The following is a 16699-nucleotide window of genomic DNA, read 5'->3' on the forward strand; positions in this document are numbered from 1 at the left end:
TTTTTTTTTTTTTTTACATTTCTCTATTATTTGGAATTTTGTAACATGTAAATATTATTTTTTAAAATTGGAAGAATAATAGATTTAGGTGCAAGCAAATTACAACATTCAAATTCTAGGACTGACTTATTTTTCCACTAACTTTTAACCAACTCTTTCTTCCTTTAATGAAGATTCTCTAGGGAGGTTGTAATGAACCAACTGCCATATTGGATCATCCTTTTAAGAAGTCTGAAACATCTAGCCAACTTGCCTCAAAATCTTTTCCAATTACTTTCCTCACCTGTGAAGGACCCTCCTTATTCTATTGTTTTGACAGCTTGACTCTCAGCCCCACCACTTGCCTACGGGCCTCTACGTCACCTTGATGCCATTCTCCTACGACATGGTTAGAGGACAGCGTCATACCCACGTGTTGAGGAAAACCAGGGCAAGTGTCTGCTGGGAGTTAGGGAGCAGGAGAGGTGGATCCTGCTGTGATGGAGGAGCAGGATCTTGGAGTAGTGAGCTGTTGATCTCTGTATAATCTTCACATCACTGCAAATTCCTCTGACAGAGCCTTAGCTGTCTAACTTTGTCTTCTTGTTTCTTCCCATCAGGTCTTCAAGAACCTCAGCTCTTTAACAATGAGACTCCATGTTTTCCTCACTGCTCTTTTTGCCATCTTCCAGGTACTACCCGGTAAATACCAACACCATGGCCCTTTCTTATTATCATTATTTAGTTTTTTCCTCTCCCTAAATCAACAGTTGGAAGGTTAAGGATTAGGGGGGCTACTCAGAGGTCATCACTATACCTCAAAATAACTTACTAAAAAGGTGAAAGAAATTCCTCTGTAACTGGCTGCTGTGTCTTCATGATGTCAAAAGTCCTGTTAGGTCACTATCTTCGACTCTTCGGCTTTCCCCCAATGAATTGGATGATGTGAGGACCAAATCTATTGACTCACATGATCAGTATAAACTGGGGTAGAGATAAAGATTCTTTTATTTGCCCTGACCAGAGACCTGGTGCCACTCATCACAGTGGTGGCTTGAGTTTGCCCGGACAGGGCTTCCATCTTAAGAGACTGTGAGAGTTGGACCAGGTCATGTGGGGTAGGGAAGCAGGGGTGCCTGGAGAGATGGACCAGACGATAGGTATTGATCGTGCTGCATCCCTGACACATGGACCAACACCTGTTTATTCTCGAGGGAGGAAAGATGATTTGGTCAGTAGTTACATCAACAACAATGGGATCTTATGGGAGATTGAGAGGGTGAAGGGAGGAGAGGCTGAGGGCTTGGAATCAAACCCACTTCATGTTGATGTTTAGCTGGGAAAGATGGAGATTTCATCCACATGGTGAGCTCTCTTGCTTTCCTCCTCAGACTTTTGGCTTCATACAAACATCTTTCCATTTTTCAGGCATCACTAGGGCACTCCATTTTGAAAGACCCTGCTACCTTAGAGGTGGGATCTGTCTGAAGCGAGGAACACCGAATTGTGAGCCTTTCAGAGGACCCTGCAGAGCTTTCACCGTTTGCTGTAAAATAAGGAGAAGCTGATGGAGAAGCCTGGCAAGGAACATAGGCGCAGGATCTGAAGCGTGGCTCCTTTAGTCCAAATGAGAGCAAACATTACTCAAGTCCACATAACTGATTATTGTCATTAGGACTGATTAAAGAAAGAGATGTTTCCCATGAAGGGGTAAGCATTAGGTAGGAGAAAATTATAATTAAACTTGTATTATGTTTTAACGTTTGCAAAGCATTTTATTAACATAACATATTTAATCCTTAAACCCGTTTTGGTTTATGAACTCCATTTTGCAGATGTAGAAACCAAAACTCAGCTAGGTTAAATAACTTGCCCAAGATCACACAGTCTAAGACTTTTCTTTTCAGTGGTTTGGCAACACTTTATCTGCATGGAAGGGAGAGTGGATATGAACAAATTTACTACAGTTTGGGGAGGAGATGTGAGGACAGAGCTGGGCTTGGGACCCCCTGCAGTGGGTGTTGTGCTGAGTAGGAGGAACCTACTGAGGGTCCACAGTGCTGGGAACATTGCTGTGTTGGGATGTACAGGTGGAAGGCACACCTCTCCAGAGAGACCACTCAAAGTAGCCAGTCCCACATTCAGATGTAGGCAGAAGTCTGTTGAGAGGTAGGAATTCCAGTTGCAGGTCAGAGGCTTCTGTTGTGAGGCTGGAGTCCTGGGGCAGTTGTGATTATTGTGTGTCTTCCTTGGCTACTTTTCTTGTCCAGATCTTGGCATCAGCTGTGGTGTCCTGAGCAAGTCTTCCCTCAACTATGAGCATCTGTTTCCTGCTCTGGTGAGGGAGTTAGCTTAGAGATGACCATTGCTTTCTATAATTTACAATGCAAGTTTGGGGTGGGAGGATGGAGACAGAAACTACTGCAAGGTGCCTGGGAAGGTAGAAGACAAAAAGAAAGATGAGATACACTAACATGCAGCAAAAACCTAAACAATCATATGGAAAAGAAGAGTTTGACTGACATTGTGATGACTAACAAACAGAACCATTGGTCAGGTCTCAATCAATGAGCAACTACAGAAAGTTCAGCACAGGTTTGCAAATGAACAATGAGTAAGGGTATCCAAGTAAAGATACAAACATTAACTTCTCCAATTGTTTTTTCATTGGCACTGGCTTCCTATACAGTGTCTACAGGGATTATTACAGGATTTTGAATATTTTTGGTGCCTATGAACTTGGTTCACAGTGTGCTGTCAGAACGGTTTATCCGTCCATCAGGAAAATGGTCGACTATTACCACAAGAGTTTAGAATCAGTTAGTAATTTAGAAATCACTCAGTCTCTTACTTATATTTCTTTACTATGAAATGAAAACCTTTTTTGTTCTTCCATATATTTTTCTCAGTATTCACAGATTCACCATCATCTCTCTCCAAATTTTTTTAAAAATCCCAGCTCTAGCCCTCTGTTTCTATTTCCTTTTCTTGCTTCCTTTTTCTTCTTGATTCAAGCACATAGGATTGGTCCAGTGGTAGTAGAACAAACCTCAGGGAGGAGAGGAGGGAAAGGAAACAACCCTAGTGGGAAAAAACCTAGTGGTAACACTGGGTTGTGGATGAAGAAAGAGGAGAGCCTGGGAACACCAAATATAAATGTTATATATGCGTATTGTCAAATTTGTAATAATGTTCATGGTCAATCAGTAGAGTGAGGTAGATTCTGATTTGCCTCCCCATATTGCCTGACTACTCAGAGAAAATTGATGATTATGTTAACTTTCATTCATTGATTTTTGTCCACAAACATTTACCTAGCAGTGAACAAAGCAATAAAAAATTCCTACCTTCATGGTATTTATATTATAATACAGAGATAGAAAATAAACACTAGAAACAAGTGATATATTTAATACATTATGTGTAAAATTTGAGAAAAACATTTCAAAGAAAAAGGATGTAAAGTATGGAGGAGTATATGACAAGATGTCCAGGTAGGACCTCATAGAGCAACACATGAGTGATAAAGATGAGTTTTCAATACTCAACTCTGTTTTGTGTGGGTTTTACTTAGGTGGTTGTTCTGAATCTGAGGCTATGTTCATTCTTGGGCATCCCCAGGGATTATTGGGTCTCCTAAAATATATAGCCAGATTTTGGAACATATTGATCTGAGGTTCTGCCCCATGCCTGTTGGCCCTATTGGCTTTCATTAGGTAACCCTGTTTTTCCTATCTTTTTATTTATGTATTTCACAGTATTTGTTAATTGACAAGTGAAAAATTGTTTGTATTTATGGTGTACAAGATAGTACTCTCTAAATGGAATAGTCAGTCAATCTCAGGGACCACCTTTCAGGAAAACCAGTGGCTCGCATATATAACCTCAGCACTTTCGGAGGCCAAGACAGGTGAATTGCTTGAACCAAGGGTTTGAGCCCAGCCTGGGCAATATAGCAAGTATCTATCTCCACAAAAACTTTTAAAAATTTAAAAATTAGCCGGGCCTTGTGGAATGCACCTGTCATCCCAGCTATTCGAGAGTCTGAGGTGGGAGACCTACTGGACTGCATTCCCAGGAGGTTAAGGCATTCTTAGTCACAGGATGAAGTAGGATAATGGCACAAGGTAAGGTCATAAAGAACTTGCTGATAAAACAGGTTGCAGTAAAGAAGCCGGCTAAAACCCACCAAAACCAAGATGGCCATGAGAGTGACCTCTGGTGGTCCTCACTGCTACACTCCCACCAGCACCATGACAGTTTACAAATGCCATGGCAACCTCAGGAAGTACCCTATTTGGCCTACAAAGGGGCAGCGTAAATAAACTACCTCTTGTTTAGCATATAATCAAGAAATAACCATAACAACTAGCCCTGAGGGCTGCTCTGTCTATGGAGTAGCCATTCCTTTATTTCTTTATTTTCCTAATAAACTTGCTTTCACTTTACTCTGGGGACTCACCCTGAATTCTTTCTTGCGCGAAATCCAAGAATCCTCTCTTGAGGTTTGGATCCAGACCCCTTTCCAGTGACATATGAATTCAGAAGTAATTAGGCTTCCCTATTATTTCAAGCTGGCTTCTTTCCCAAAACTTTGTAAGTAACTCGCATTCCCATACATTTCTGGAACGCATGCATGAAGTCATTGTGCAACCCTTGCTGACATCAGGGCACCAAAATGTCTACAAATATATTTATCATGACCTACGTGGCTAATATGGTCCAAATTACCCTTAAGCTTCTACCTTAAGTTCCATAAATACCCCTAAGGAGAATCCACTGCAGCACGCTCAGTCCTTTCTCGCTGAAGCGCCCTGCTGCACTCGGCTGTAGCGTTCTTTCTATCTAATACAACTTTCATTTTCAAACCTAGTCTGATGATGTCAACCTTGATCCTCTGGCTAAGGTAGTGTTTCTCCTCCAGGGAAGTTCCTTGCTCCACGCTGTACTCTTTGGAAGCAAGTCCCTAAGCTCAGGCCATGCTTAAGGTGTGGGGAATTAGACTCCACTTCCTCGAAGTGGTGTATCTACCTAAGTTACTTGCAATGTTTCTGTGTGGGAAATTTGTCTCTTCTCCTCATTTATTTATTGAATAACTTATTTATATCGATATAAACATGGATATTATTTTATACTTCAGGTAATAATCCAAGACTATGACACTTTTTTTCCTGTTGCTCAAATATTCCAGCTTTGGCCATCAGGAGCTCTTTCTGTTGACCTTTGTGTGACTTTGACCTACTACCCCCAACATTTTGTTTTTAAGGACTTTGCTAGTTTTTGGAATCGCAGAAAAATGCTTTCACAAAATGGCTAATCTCTTGGTTAATGTGGTGTGTGCTAGGATTTTTCTTTACATAACTATTGTTTCTCTTGGAACGTACTAAATAACTTGGGGGAGATACTTTGCAATTATGCAAATATCTGATTTCTGCTTAAATTTTCACTCTTTAATGATGGATCTTGCCTGTAGTAATTATTAGTGTGGTCTTTTATGTTAATTTTCTATTTCCTCATCACCCCTTCCTTTATTAACCGTTCATTAATGAAGAGTTGTCCCTTATTGATTTGGTTATTTGTTCATCTCAAATATGACTCATGGGTATTTATTTTATACTTTGGGTTATAATTCCAAACTGTATTTTTTGATTAGGTTGGTTCAAGTTTGACCATTGGGAGCTCTTACAGGTTTCTTTTGCCTTTACACACTCTTTTTTTTTTTTTTTTTTTTTTTTTTTTGAGCATTGCCTTACTTTCTGACACTACAAGATGTTCCAGGTTTATCTTATATTTTCTCTGCCCCCGTACTGGAATGAGTTGGTTCTTTAAGGATTCTGGGTCCATTTACTGAAACATAGTACTTAGAAATCAAGACCTGAGCACCAGGTATACTCATTGCTACTGAGGTGTCACTGTTTCTTGTTTTCTTAAGAGGTTAGAATTAGGAAACATACATGTGAATATTAATTTATCTACTCACATGCATGTGTGTCTGTGTGTGTATATATATATATATATCTGTGTATACATTTAAAAAAATTCCTTGCTCCACATTAATATCTTCAACTGCAACCCAAAATCACAGTATTCGTTCTGCCTTTCCCATTTCCTTATTTATAACCCTTTTTCTCCAATAGTGAGAAACCTGCCTGTTATTATTTATTATATATTTTCTTAGTTGCTTAACATTAGGATACACATTGTTTTAAAATTGGTAACACAACTGCTGTGAGAAACAAATCTAACAATTGGAATGCAGTGCAGATGAAAGACAATATAAGGCCTTTTCATCTTTGTAGTACTCAATCAAAACAGTCTTTCAAAGTTACTTAAGTCAATTCCTTTCTTCTTCTTCCAGTTTAGTGTGTATATTAGTCTGTTTTCACACTCAGGTATGAAGAAATACCTAAGACTGGGTGATTTATAAAGGAAAGAGGTTTAATTGACTCATGGTTCCATGTGGCTGGGAAGGCCTCAGGAAACTTACAATCATGGCAGAAGGCAAAGGGGAAGCTGGCACCTCCTTCACAAGGTGTCAGGAAGGAGAAGTGCCAAGGGAGGAAGAGCCCCTTATAAAACCATCAGCTTTTGTGACAATTCACTCATTATCATGAGAACAGCATGGGGGAAACTACTCCCGTGATTCTATTACATCCACATATTTGGGTACATCGGGATTATGGGGATTATAATTCAAGGTGAGATTTGGGTGGGGACACAAAGCCTAACCATATCAGTGTGGTCATATGATTAATTTTTTTAAATACGGTTATATTTGTTTGTCACAATCTGCTTTCCATTTTTCTTCCCATTAGGTTACTTTATATATAGTAAAATTCAAAGTTTGTGGTGTTAAGTTCTGAGGGATTTGCATATGCAGAGCTCTGTGTTCATTGCCACACTTCTGTATGGAACGTTGCTTTCACTTCCAGTTTCTCTGTATTGGTCTGTTTTCACACTGTTGATACAGACATACCCAAGACTGGGCAATTTTCAAAAGAGACATTTGTTGGATTTACAGTTCCATGTGGCTGGAGAGGCCTCACAATCATGGCAGAAGGTGAAAGGCATGTCTTACATGGTAGCAGACAAGAGAAGAGAGCTTGTGTAGGGAAACTCCCCTTTTTAAAGCCATCAGATCTCATGAAACTTATTCACTATCAGGAGAACAGCACAAGAAAGACCTGCCCCATGATTCAATTACCTCCCACTGGGTCCCTCCCACAACACATGGGAATTCAAGATGATATTTGGGTGGGGACACAGCCAAACCATATCACCCTTTATAGACAAACCCTTCCTATGACACTGAAACCACGACAGCCACTGATCTGGTTTCAGAGCCTACAGTTTTGAATTTAGCATCATAGAAATAGGGTCATGCAATCTGTAGCCTTTATGTCTGGCTTCCTTAATTCAGCAACAGGCCTTTAACATTCATCCATGTTATTTTATGCATAAATGATTTATTATTTTTTGTTGCTGCATAGTCTTTCATTACAGGATGTACTAAAGTCAATTCACTAGTCAAGAGACAGCTGTGTCGCTTACAATTTGAGGCAATTATTGATAGAACTGCTATAAACATTTGCATACATGTTTTCAGTTTGAACATACATTTTCATTCCTCTATGATAAATACCCTTGTGAGGGATTGTTGAGTCATTAGGTAAGTGTATATTTTACTTTACAAGGAACTGCCAAACTGTCTTCCAGAGTAGCCATACTATTTTGCATTCCCATCAGTGGTGATTGAGAGCTCAGTTTGGTACAATAAAGGAAGCTGCTAAGAGAAAAGATTATTAAGAAATTGCTTTTGGACTGTTTCAAAATGGGAGAAATTAAGTTACTGCTGAATGTTGGACTTTCCAGTCTAATCAGCAGTCTTCCGCTGTAAAATTTGATCTTATCTATGCTGAAAACAATTCCTTGGGTTCTAAGAAAATGGTCCTAAAGAAATCTTGATATTTGGAAAGGTGCCTTTGGACAGAAGAAAATAATCACTGCCTCTCTAAATCTTGATCCTCTGTAAATCAATGAGTTGATTTCAGTAATGTCTGAGTTCTGATTCTATGTGTTAATGCCTAAGTGCCAAGTTAAATATTTCTGTAGAAGGCCAACTTATTTTCCTAGCTGTTTAATAATCAACCTGGATCCATCACTTGATGCCCAAGAGTCGTTAAGGGTCAAGGATACAGCAAGTGAGAACAACATCTCTGTGAGAGCTGAGTGTGGTAGCTCACTCTTGTAATCCCAGCACTTTGGATGGGAGAAGCCCTTGAAGTCAGTCTGGCAACACAGCGAGATCCTGTCTCTACAAAGAAATTTTTATTAGCCAGGCATGGTGGCGCATGACCATTGCCCCAGCTCCTAGGGAGGTTGAGGTGGGAGAATCGCTTGAGCCCAGTAGTCTGAGGTTGCAATGAGCCATGATCGTGCCACTGCACTCCAGCCTGGGAGACAAAGTGAGACCCTGTCTTCAAAATGAAAACAAAAATAAAACCTCTGTGACTTTTTACCTTATAGCCAACACACACACACACACACACACACACACACACACCCCCTTCCTTCATCCAAAATTCCATAGATTCACAGACATATGAACAGCGTACAGGTGTCTTAGAGAATACCCATGTCAGTGGTTAGAGGGAAAGAAACTGAAATCTGGGAAAAGAAAGGTCTTATCCAAAATCAATCAGGGAGTTAGTGGTGTGACCAAATCCAGATTTTACATTATCCTGCCTCTGGTTCAATGGCCTAAAAGTTAAGCTTGTTATCAGAAAGAGGGTCCACATGGGTGGTGATGCCTTTATTAAGCAGAAGTCAGGGGCTGTGGTTCTCTTGGGCTACCCTGAGGCCCCTCCAGCTGTTGCAGCTACAACCTACAGCAGTGTTTGTACCGGCTTTTGCACTGTGCAGGCAGGATAGAGCAGCCGTGGGTTTTTTGGTGCCTGCAGACACCACCCATGTGTTCACATTCATGGAATCTATCCTTTCTCTCATATCCTATAAGGGAAGAAGGGGAAAGAAACAAAAAAGTGAAATTATGTTTTAAAGACGTTACTAGAATTCATCTTGTTTAGCACATGATAGTCCACAGGGCAAAACTGACTCTGCTTCTGTTGGTATGACGTGTGAACTTAGGACAGTTTTTAGATCTCTAAATTATTTTCAAAAATTCAAAACCAAATTTTTGGTGATACATAAAAATTATATGAAACTCAAATTTCAGTGTCCATAAGTAAAGTTCTAGGTGACGACAGCCATGCTCACTTATTTACACATTATCTATGGCTGCTTTCACTGTATACAGGCAGAGATGAGTTGTTATGACAGAGATCACATGGTCCATAAAGCCCAAAGAATTCATTACCTAGTCCTTTACAGGAAAAGCTCACTAACTGCTATAGTAGTCTCTTCTGACTGTGCCACAAGGCTAGAAATATAAAATTCACTTCGCTCCACATGCTCTCCATAAAAGCTTTCTAAAGTGCCTGCCTTCTTCTTGACATGGCAAAACTTTACAAGTATTGAGTGCAAATTAGCCAATAAGTATTTAATGAAGAGATAACTAGATTGATGTCCTGAGTATTCTGATTCCTGAATGCGGTGCCTTCCATATTCTGTGAAGTGTGAGTTCTTTCATAGTTTGTGATCCTTTCAATGCCAAAGCCAAGACATGGAGTAGGCACCTGCCTTCCTGTGCTCAGTGAGCTAGGTTGGAAAGAGAATGACATAACATCCAGGAGGTTGAGCTTAGTCCTACAGAGAGCAGGTCTAGAGAGCCAGAGAGAGAATGACCAACAACCATAAGAAAAAAGTGAGTATGAAGTGTTTCCGTTAGAGTTTACGTCTCTTAAAGGCATGGCATTGTGATGGAAAGCATACTCAACTAGGATTAGGAATCTTGGTTTCTAATTCCTGATCCATCCACCACAACTATAGTTATTGGCAGCCAGGTTTTGCTATGTGAGTCACAGACGCTCCTAATCTCTCATAAGAAGAGAAGGATACATGTATAGATACAGGTATATATTCATATCTGAATCTACATCCATATCTATAGCTATGTATCTGTCTATCATCTATGTAATCTATCCTTTATCATCTATATTCTATTAACCATCTGTCTATCTATCTATCTATCTATCTATCTAATTATCTATCTATGTCATCTATCATCAATCATCTATCTATCACAATCAGGCTGTTAGGCTATTTACCAAATAGATCTGGCTATTTTCCTGACACAAAGTAGGATTGCCTCCCTACCTTTGAGACTTACTTGGGTAACAAATTTTGAGCAGAAGTGATGTGTCCTTTCAGGGCTGAAGCCCTTACCTGCAAGTGTAAGAACCTCAGGGCTCTTTCCTTTGCAGTGGCCAACAGTAGTCAAGGTGGTGGCTGCTCCACCAGGGGGAGCTGAGCAACTACAGTGAGCAGTGCAGCCCTGTGGCCATGATGCATTTGTACCAGAAGTGGGAATTAAATCTTTGCTCTTTTAGGATACCAAGATTTGAACGTTGTTTTCACCACATCGTTACCTGGCCCATGCTAACATATGCAGAAGATTGCCAGGAAAATGTGAGACCTCTAGTTAAATTTGAATATCAGATAAACAATGAATAATCTTGTAGTATAAGCTTGTCCCAAGTGTTGCATGGGACATACCCATATTTAAAACTGTTCATTTTTGTATATAATTTAATAAGTAAATCTATTTTCAGGTACTGTTGTGTATTTGGTAAGAGGGTAATCTTGGGAATCAAACCAACTTAAGCTTGAATCTAGGCTTCACCATATACAATCCTTGTGACTTTGTACAAATGATGCCATTTTTTAAGACTCATAAGACAGGGCTAAAAAAATACCTGCCCCAGAAATATTAAGAGGAGTACATGGGAGATAATATGTGAAAACACAACACATCTTTGCTGTGATGTCTGGTAAAGAGAAAGTGGTCAGCATTATTTGTTGTTAGTATTAGCGTTGTTGTTGCCATTGTTTTGATTCACATGGAAATGGTTTGTAAGCTGTGATGCCTACTATTAATGTTATCTATCACAATTGTTAGTTAAGTTTGGTATCTATTGCAACAACTAGATTAAGGTAATCTTGGGAAAAAATTTTAAATTTCTTTAAGCTTCTCTCTCCTGATTTGTAAAATGAAATTTGTTGTACATGCTATGCTTTTTCTCAGCTATGGGGCTGTTCAGTTACTCCATATTTCAGTGCATCGTTGGCTGATGAATTAATTTGGCCCATGTCAGCTCCAAGGGCATCCACCTCATCATCCTCCAGGTGGACTCATAGCTTACCTGAGGCTGTTTGTATTAGACATCCAAGAAGGAGAAACAGAAGGAACAGCAGTCTCATGATGGGAAATGAGTGGTCAGGATTATACGATGACCTCACAGCCCGAAGGTAGCTCTTTCTCCAGTGTACATTAATTGACGAGGACAAGTGATCTGGGAATGAGTTTGAATTCAGTTGAGAAACTAACACAGGAATAGAAAACCAAATATTGCATGTTCTCACTTATAAATGAGAGCTAAGCATTGAGCAGACATGGACAAATATGGGAATTATAGACACTGTGAACTACTAGAGGGTGGAAGGAGGAGTTGGGTTAAAAAATTACCTCTCTGGTATTATGTTCACTACCAGGGTAATGAGATCCATACTCCAAAGCACAGCATAATGCAATATTGCCATGTAACAAATCTGTGCATGTACCTACTGTACCTAAAACAAATTGAAATTTTAAAAAATGAACATACAGCAAATAAATGGACCTTTTTTGAAATATTTTTGGGTAACTAATACTTAAATCCAAGAAGCAGCATTTTATTGCACTTTGGTTTCATTTTAGCCAATTTCTGCATGTGTGTGGCTAAGCACACCACAAGGGCGTGATGCAAAAATGACAAAAGAGATATGCTGAGCTACCTGCAAATGCCTTTCAGAAATAAAATAAAGCATCCCTTAGTGGTGATGCTTCTTCTCAAGAGCAAATGAATCCACTTAAAGTAAATCACTGCAAAATTTAAAAAGAAGAAGAAGAAGAAGAAGAAGAAAGAAGAAGAAGAAGAAGAAGAAGAACAACAACAACAACAACAACAACAACAACAACAACAGTTCAACCAGAGAGAAAAAGCTTGCATTCCTGATTCAAATGTTCAAATTACGCATGGGTGTAACCTTAGAATGTTCTATCTATGAACTCGTGATTACAGATCCAAGTCTCCTCCTGTTCAAATAGAAGAGCTTCTGAGTAATTTTGCATTTTCTGGTGGATTTTCATTTCTGCTTATGGTTCTGAGGTTTGGTGCCTTTTTTCCCTCAGAATAAATTATTATACAATAGTGATTTTGAGTATCCATCCATTTATTCATCTATCCTCATTCTTTTCATATCCCTGCATCTGTCAGCTTTCCCTTTGGAAATACAAAGAAAACCACCCTTTAAAAAAATTGTGTTTTTTCCATTCTATAAAAAAGTTTATTTTTAATGCCAGACCATGTAAGGGCAGCTATTTTAAAATAGCATTTTGATTAAAATTGAATTTTGAGTTAATGCATGATTACTTTCTGTCAACTGCCTGTTTCCACACATCTATGGATTAAATAAACCAATATTTAATACCATTGGCATTACATTATTTCAAGATCTGAAAGTGCTTCATGAATCATTAAGGAGAGGTTAAATTCTTCTTTACAAATTTCAATAGCTTTTGGGGTACAGGGAGTTTTTTGTTACATGGATGGGATTATATAGTGGTGAATTCTGATATTTTAGTACACTGGTCACCTGAGTAGAGTACATTTTACCTAATGTATAGTTTTGTATCCCTAGCCCTGCCTACCATCTGAGTCTCTAAAATCTATCATATCACTCTGCATGTCTTTTTGTATTCATAGCTTAGCTCCCACTTATAAATGAGAACATATGGTTTTTTGGAAAACCACCCATTTCAGAAGCTAAAAAAGGAGAAGAAATTCTGTAAATGGAAATTACCTTTTTTCCTTTGTCGAGTTCAATTTTTTTTTTTTTTTTTTTTTTTTTGTTACCCAGTTAAAAGAGATAATTCTAGGCAGACTCTGACCATGTCAAAGTCTTGCATAGGTTACAACTAGGTGACCCATTAGCGGCCAAAGGATTTCTTAATCCATGTAGTACAATGCATTCTTATGGTAAAGGAATTAAACAGCAGAAAGTATACAAGGTAAAGCACTGAAATTCTTCCTTGTCTCTTTCCCCTCCACATCTGTGTTGCTTTATATTATTTCTACATCTCTCTCCTTCTCCACACTGTGAGCTTCTAAAGTAACAGGCACTGTCTGATTACCTTACTTCCTCAGCCCCTGAGCAGTACCTAGCAGAGAGAAGATTCTCACGTATTTGTTTAAACAAATGAGACTTGAGTGAAAGAATCAATACATAGATGAATACATTGATAGAGGGAGGAAGGAGGTAAGGAAATGCTGCGGCCTAAATGTTTGAATGCTTGTGTCTCCCCATTCATCTGTTGAAATGCCAATCCCCAAGGTGGCGATGATATTAGGAGGTACGGGTTTTGGGGAGGTGATTAAGTCATGAAGCCAAAGCCCTTCTGATGGAATTGCTGCCCTTATAAAAAGAGGCCTGAAGGAGCTCGTTTGTACTTTTCACCGTGTGACAACACAGAGAAGGAAGCGGGCTCTCTCCAGACACCAGTGATGGTGTTCAATCTTGGACTTCCAGCCTCCAGAACTGTGAGAAGTAAACTTCTGTTCTTTATAAGCCACCCTGTTTATATTACTTTTCAATAGCATCCCAAATGGACTAAGGCAGAAAGGAAGGAAGAAAACAAGAAAGGAAAGCAGGGAGGAAACTCAGGGATGCATACCTTTTGACGTCTCTAACAGTGGTTACCCTTCATTAATGATCAGTATGTGTTGAGAAGCCAAAAGACAGATTGTTGCTGAGACGTAGACATCAGAGAAATCAGCCAAGCTATGATGTAAGCTGTGGTCTTTGTGGAAATAGAGATTTTTTTTTTGTACCTAAGAGCAAAAGAGCTCTAAAATGAGATAACTCGTGTTTCAAAGTTTTGCTCTGTCATTCATTAACTGAGTGATCTTGTGCAAATAACTCAACCTTTCAAAGCTCCAGTGTCTCCTGTTTATTTGGTGATGGCTATAGTGCCAACCTCCTAGTCTTTATCTCAGAAAAAAAAAAAAAATCTTAGGGGGAGTCAATTGCTACCAAATACCTGTCCACACAGAAAGTTGTGTTTTATCTAGGATCACCACAAGAGTTTCAACCCCATCAAAAAGTGGGTGAAGGATATGAACAGACATTTCTCAAAAGAAGGCATTTATGCAGCCAAAAAACATCTGAAAAAAGCTCACCATCACTTGTCATTAGAGAAATGTAAATCAACCTAAACTGTAAGAAGAACTTTTAAGTCAACTTCTGGATACCTGAAATCATACAAGATACTACTTTCCTCCATAAGGCCTGGAATGTCTCCAAAAAAATCCCTAAAATTTAAAACTTAATAAGGACAACTTTGCCTTTTAGGGTCCATAGAATTAGAGGCTGGTAGGGAAACTTTGGCCATTTTGGGTGTGGGAGAAAGATGGTCTTAGATAAGACCTAAAATTGTAGGAACATACTGAATTTCACTTATTAAATGTTAGCATAACTTAAGTTTACAGAATTTAATAAAATAATGCTGAAACTCCTCTGTCACTCCAGTAAGAATGAACATTCTTGAACACCTATCACGTACCATGAATCTTGAAAGTGGTATCTTAGTTGATGTAACTTTTATAAGGGATAGGCATTTTCTCTGAGCAAGTCAGTGTAGGTTATACAAATAGTGATTGAGCTGGGATTTGAACTCTAGCCACAATCAAAACTTTTGCTTAATTTACAGTCTTTCTTGCTAAGAAAGAAAGATAATGTTTTTTGAATAAAGGAACACATCTCTGGTGAGATAAACCAGCTCTGTGTGTTTGACAGCAAAAGAGCTAGAGGTTTAGAGAATGAACAGGGTCGTGCATAAAAGGTTGTCTGACTTGCACTTTCCTAACAAAGGGGAAACTCTGCATCAGGTGGAGCATGGTGGGTCAAGTGGGTAAAGGCTAGCGCTCCCTAAGCAAGCTCACCAAATAATTTATAACCCAAACAGAAATACTTTTTAGGGGCCTATTATTGATGGTTACGCTTGAACAACAACATAAACTGGGACTGCCCCCCGACAATCTGGATATATCGCTACCCTGTCCCTAAGGAAACTCCTTTGTTGGTAACCACCAATTTCTCTGCTGCAGGCTTAGTTAAAGCCTTGGAGTTGATCACTGTCTCTCCATTGTCCTCCCCGTCACCACCCTGGAAATTGTCAACAACACATTGACCAATCATAGGGGTCTCCTAGGACACAGAGATCATTGATGGCACAGGCTTATCTTTCTAGCTCATTCCAGTTTTGTCTCTCGGCCAAAGATTATGGTAGGAAAAGACTTGAGAAAGAGTACCACCTTCTTCCACTGGGAAATCGTTCAGCAACTCAATTAGTATGCATTTCTGATTTTATGCTAAGGTTGAACACACTTTTACTTCTAACTACATACCATCCACAATCGCATCCTAAAAGAGACAGCATTGTCACGGTAAGCATTCTTCCGGGAGGAGATGCTGAGTGGGTTTTCCTGCTTACCCATTCTTGGGGGGTGTACAAATTCATCCGTTATCTCTTAGAAAATCCTCATCACACAAGGATAACGTCAAATTATTTTTGGAACAAGGTAAGGGTATCAGTGAACAATTTCTTTAATATTTTAGCCCATGTATCACCTCCTGGGTTGGGAGGGGGTGTGGTGAGGATGCTCTAATCAGCCTATCCTCAGTCTCTCTGGGCACAAGCAGCCTCCTCCAGCCCCCTCCTCAGCCCACCATCGATCAAGTCTTCATTCTTGCTCCTCATTTACCTCTGTCCTTAGACAACTGCATGAAACTCTCAGTAAATGAAATAAGTAGGTTTCTTACATTTTCCCTTGGTCCAGGGGAAAGGTAGAAATTAAATGTTTCCACTTTGAAATTTTCAATCAGTATTTGAACCTTTTACCACATAGAGATCTATTTTTGTTTAGTGATCCTGACCTGGAATAAAAGTAATGTTTCTGGTAAAATATTTTAAATAAATCACACAATTTAACACAGAGGCTGTGAGGATTTTGCCTCCTTGGCCTCAGCAATAGGATTTTTGTGATAGTAATAATGATGATGATGAAAATGTCTTAGTCCTTTTGTGATACTATAACAAACTACTTTAGAATGAGTCATTTATAAACAATAGAAATGCGTCACTCACAGAGGCTGGGAAGTCCCAGATCAAGATCCTGGCAGATTTGGTGTCTGGTGAGAGCCCATTCCTTATAGAGAGTGGCTTCTAACTGGACCCTCACAAGGTAGAAAGGGAAAGGGAGCTCTCTAGGACCTCTTTTACAAGGGTCTTAACTATTTGTGAAGGCTCTGCCCTCATGAACTAATCCCTTCCCAAAGGTTCCGCTTCTTAATATTATCGTATTGGGGATTAGATTTCAGCATGAATTTTGGGGGAGAGACACAAACACTCAAACCATGGCAAATAATGATAGTGATGATAATACTGATAATAATAATAATGCCACTAGAAAGTAAAGTGGAGGCTGAAAGCTGTTGTCTACAT

At 39.3% G+C, this 16699-nt stretch overlaps 1 protein-coding gene and 1 long non-coding RNA gene across 8 annotated transcripts in view; one reads left to right on the forward strand and one right to left on the reverse strand.

Annotated features, from left to right (window-relative positions):
* Positions 1 to 3408, forward strand: part of LOC141407551 (neutrophil defensin 1-like) — a 53879-nt gene extending 50471 nt beyond the window's left edge. For 3 of the 4 annotated variants that reach the window (XR_012417013.1, XR_012417015.1, XR_012417014.1), the window contains 2 exons: positions 600 to 681; positions 1408 to 3408. Coding sequence is in view for 1 of the 4 variants with exons in the window: in XM_074000219.1 (XP_073856320.1) it covers positions 600 to 624 (25 nt within the window). In the remaining 3 variants the exon portion in view is untranslated. The remainder of the gene's footprint in view (positions 1 to 599; positions 682 to 1407) is intronic. The other variant, XM_074000219.1, reaches the window with a different exon arrangement.
* On the reverse strand, positions 1734 to 13974 carry LOC135964592 (uncharacterized). 4 transcript variants are annotated; one of them, XR_012417016.1, is made up of 3 exons: positions 13871 to 13974; positions 11301 to 11450; positions 1734 to 2411 (listed from the first exon to the last, which is right to left on the reverse strand). It is a non-coding gene; the product is annotated as an uncharacterized lncRNA (long non-coding RNA). The 4 variants fall into 4 exon arrangements; XR_012417017.1 differs by lacking the exon at positions 1734 to 2411 and adding an exon at positions 7426 to 8452; XR_010577094.2 differs by lacking the exon at positions 1734 to 2411 and adding an exon at positions 7426 to 8456.
* Between the last annotated feature and the right edge of the window lie 2725 nt (positions 13975 to 16699).

Source organism: Macaca fascicularis, chromosome 8 (assembly GCF_037993035.2).
Source record: "Macaca fascicularis isolate 582-1 chromosome 8, T2T-MFA8v1.1".
Classification (NCBI taxonomy): Eukaryota; Metazoa; Chordata; class Mammalia; order Primates; family Cercopithecidae; genus Macaca; species Macaca fascicularis.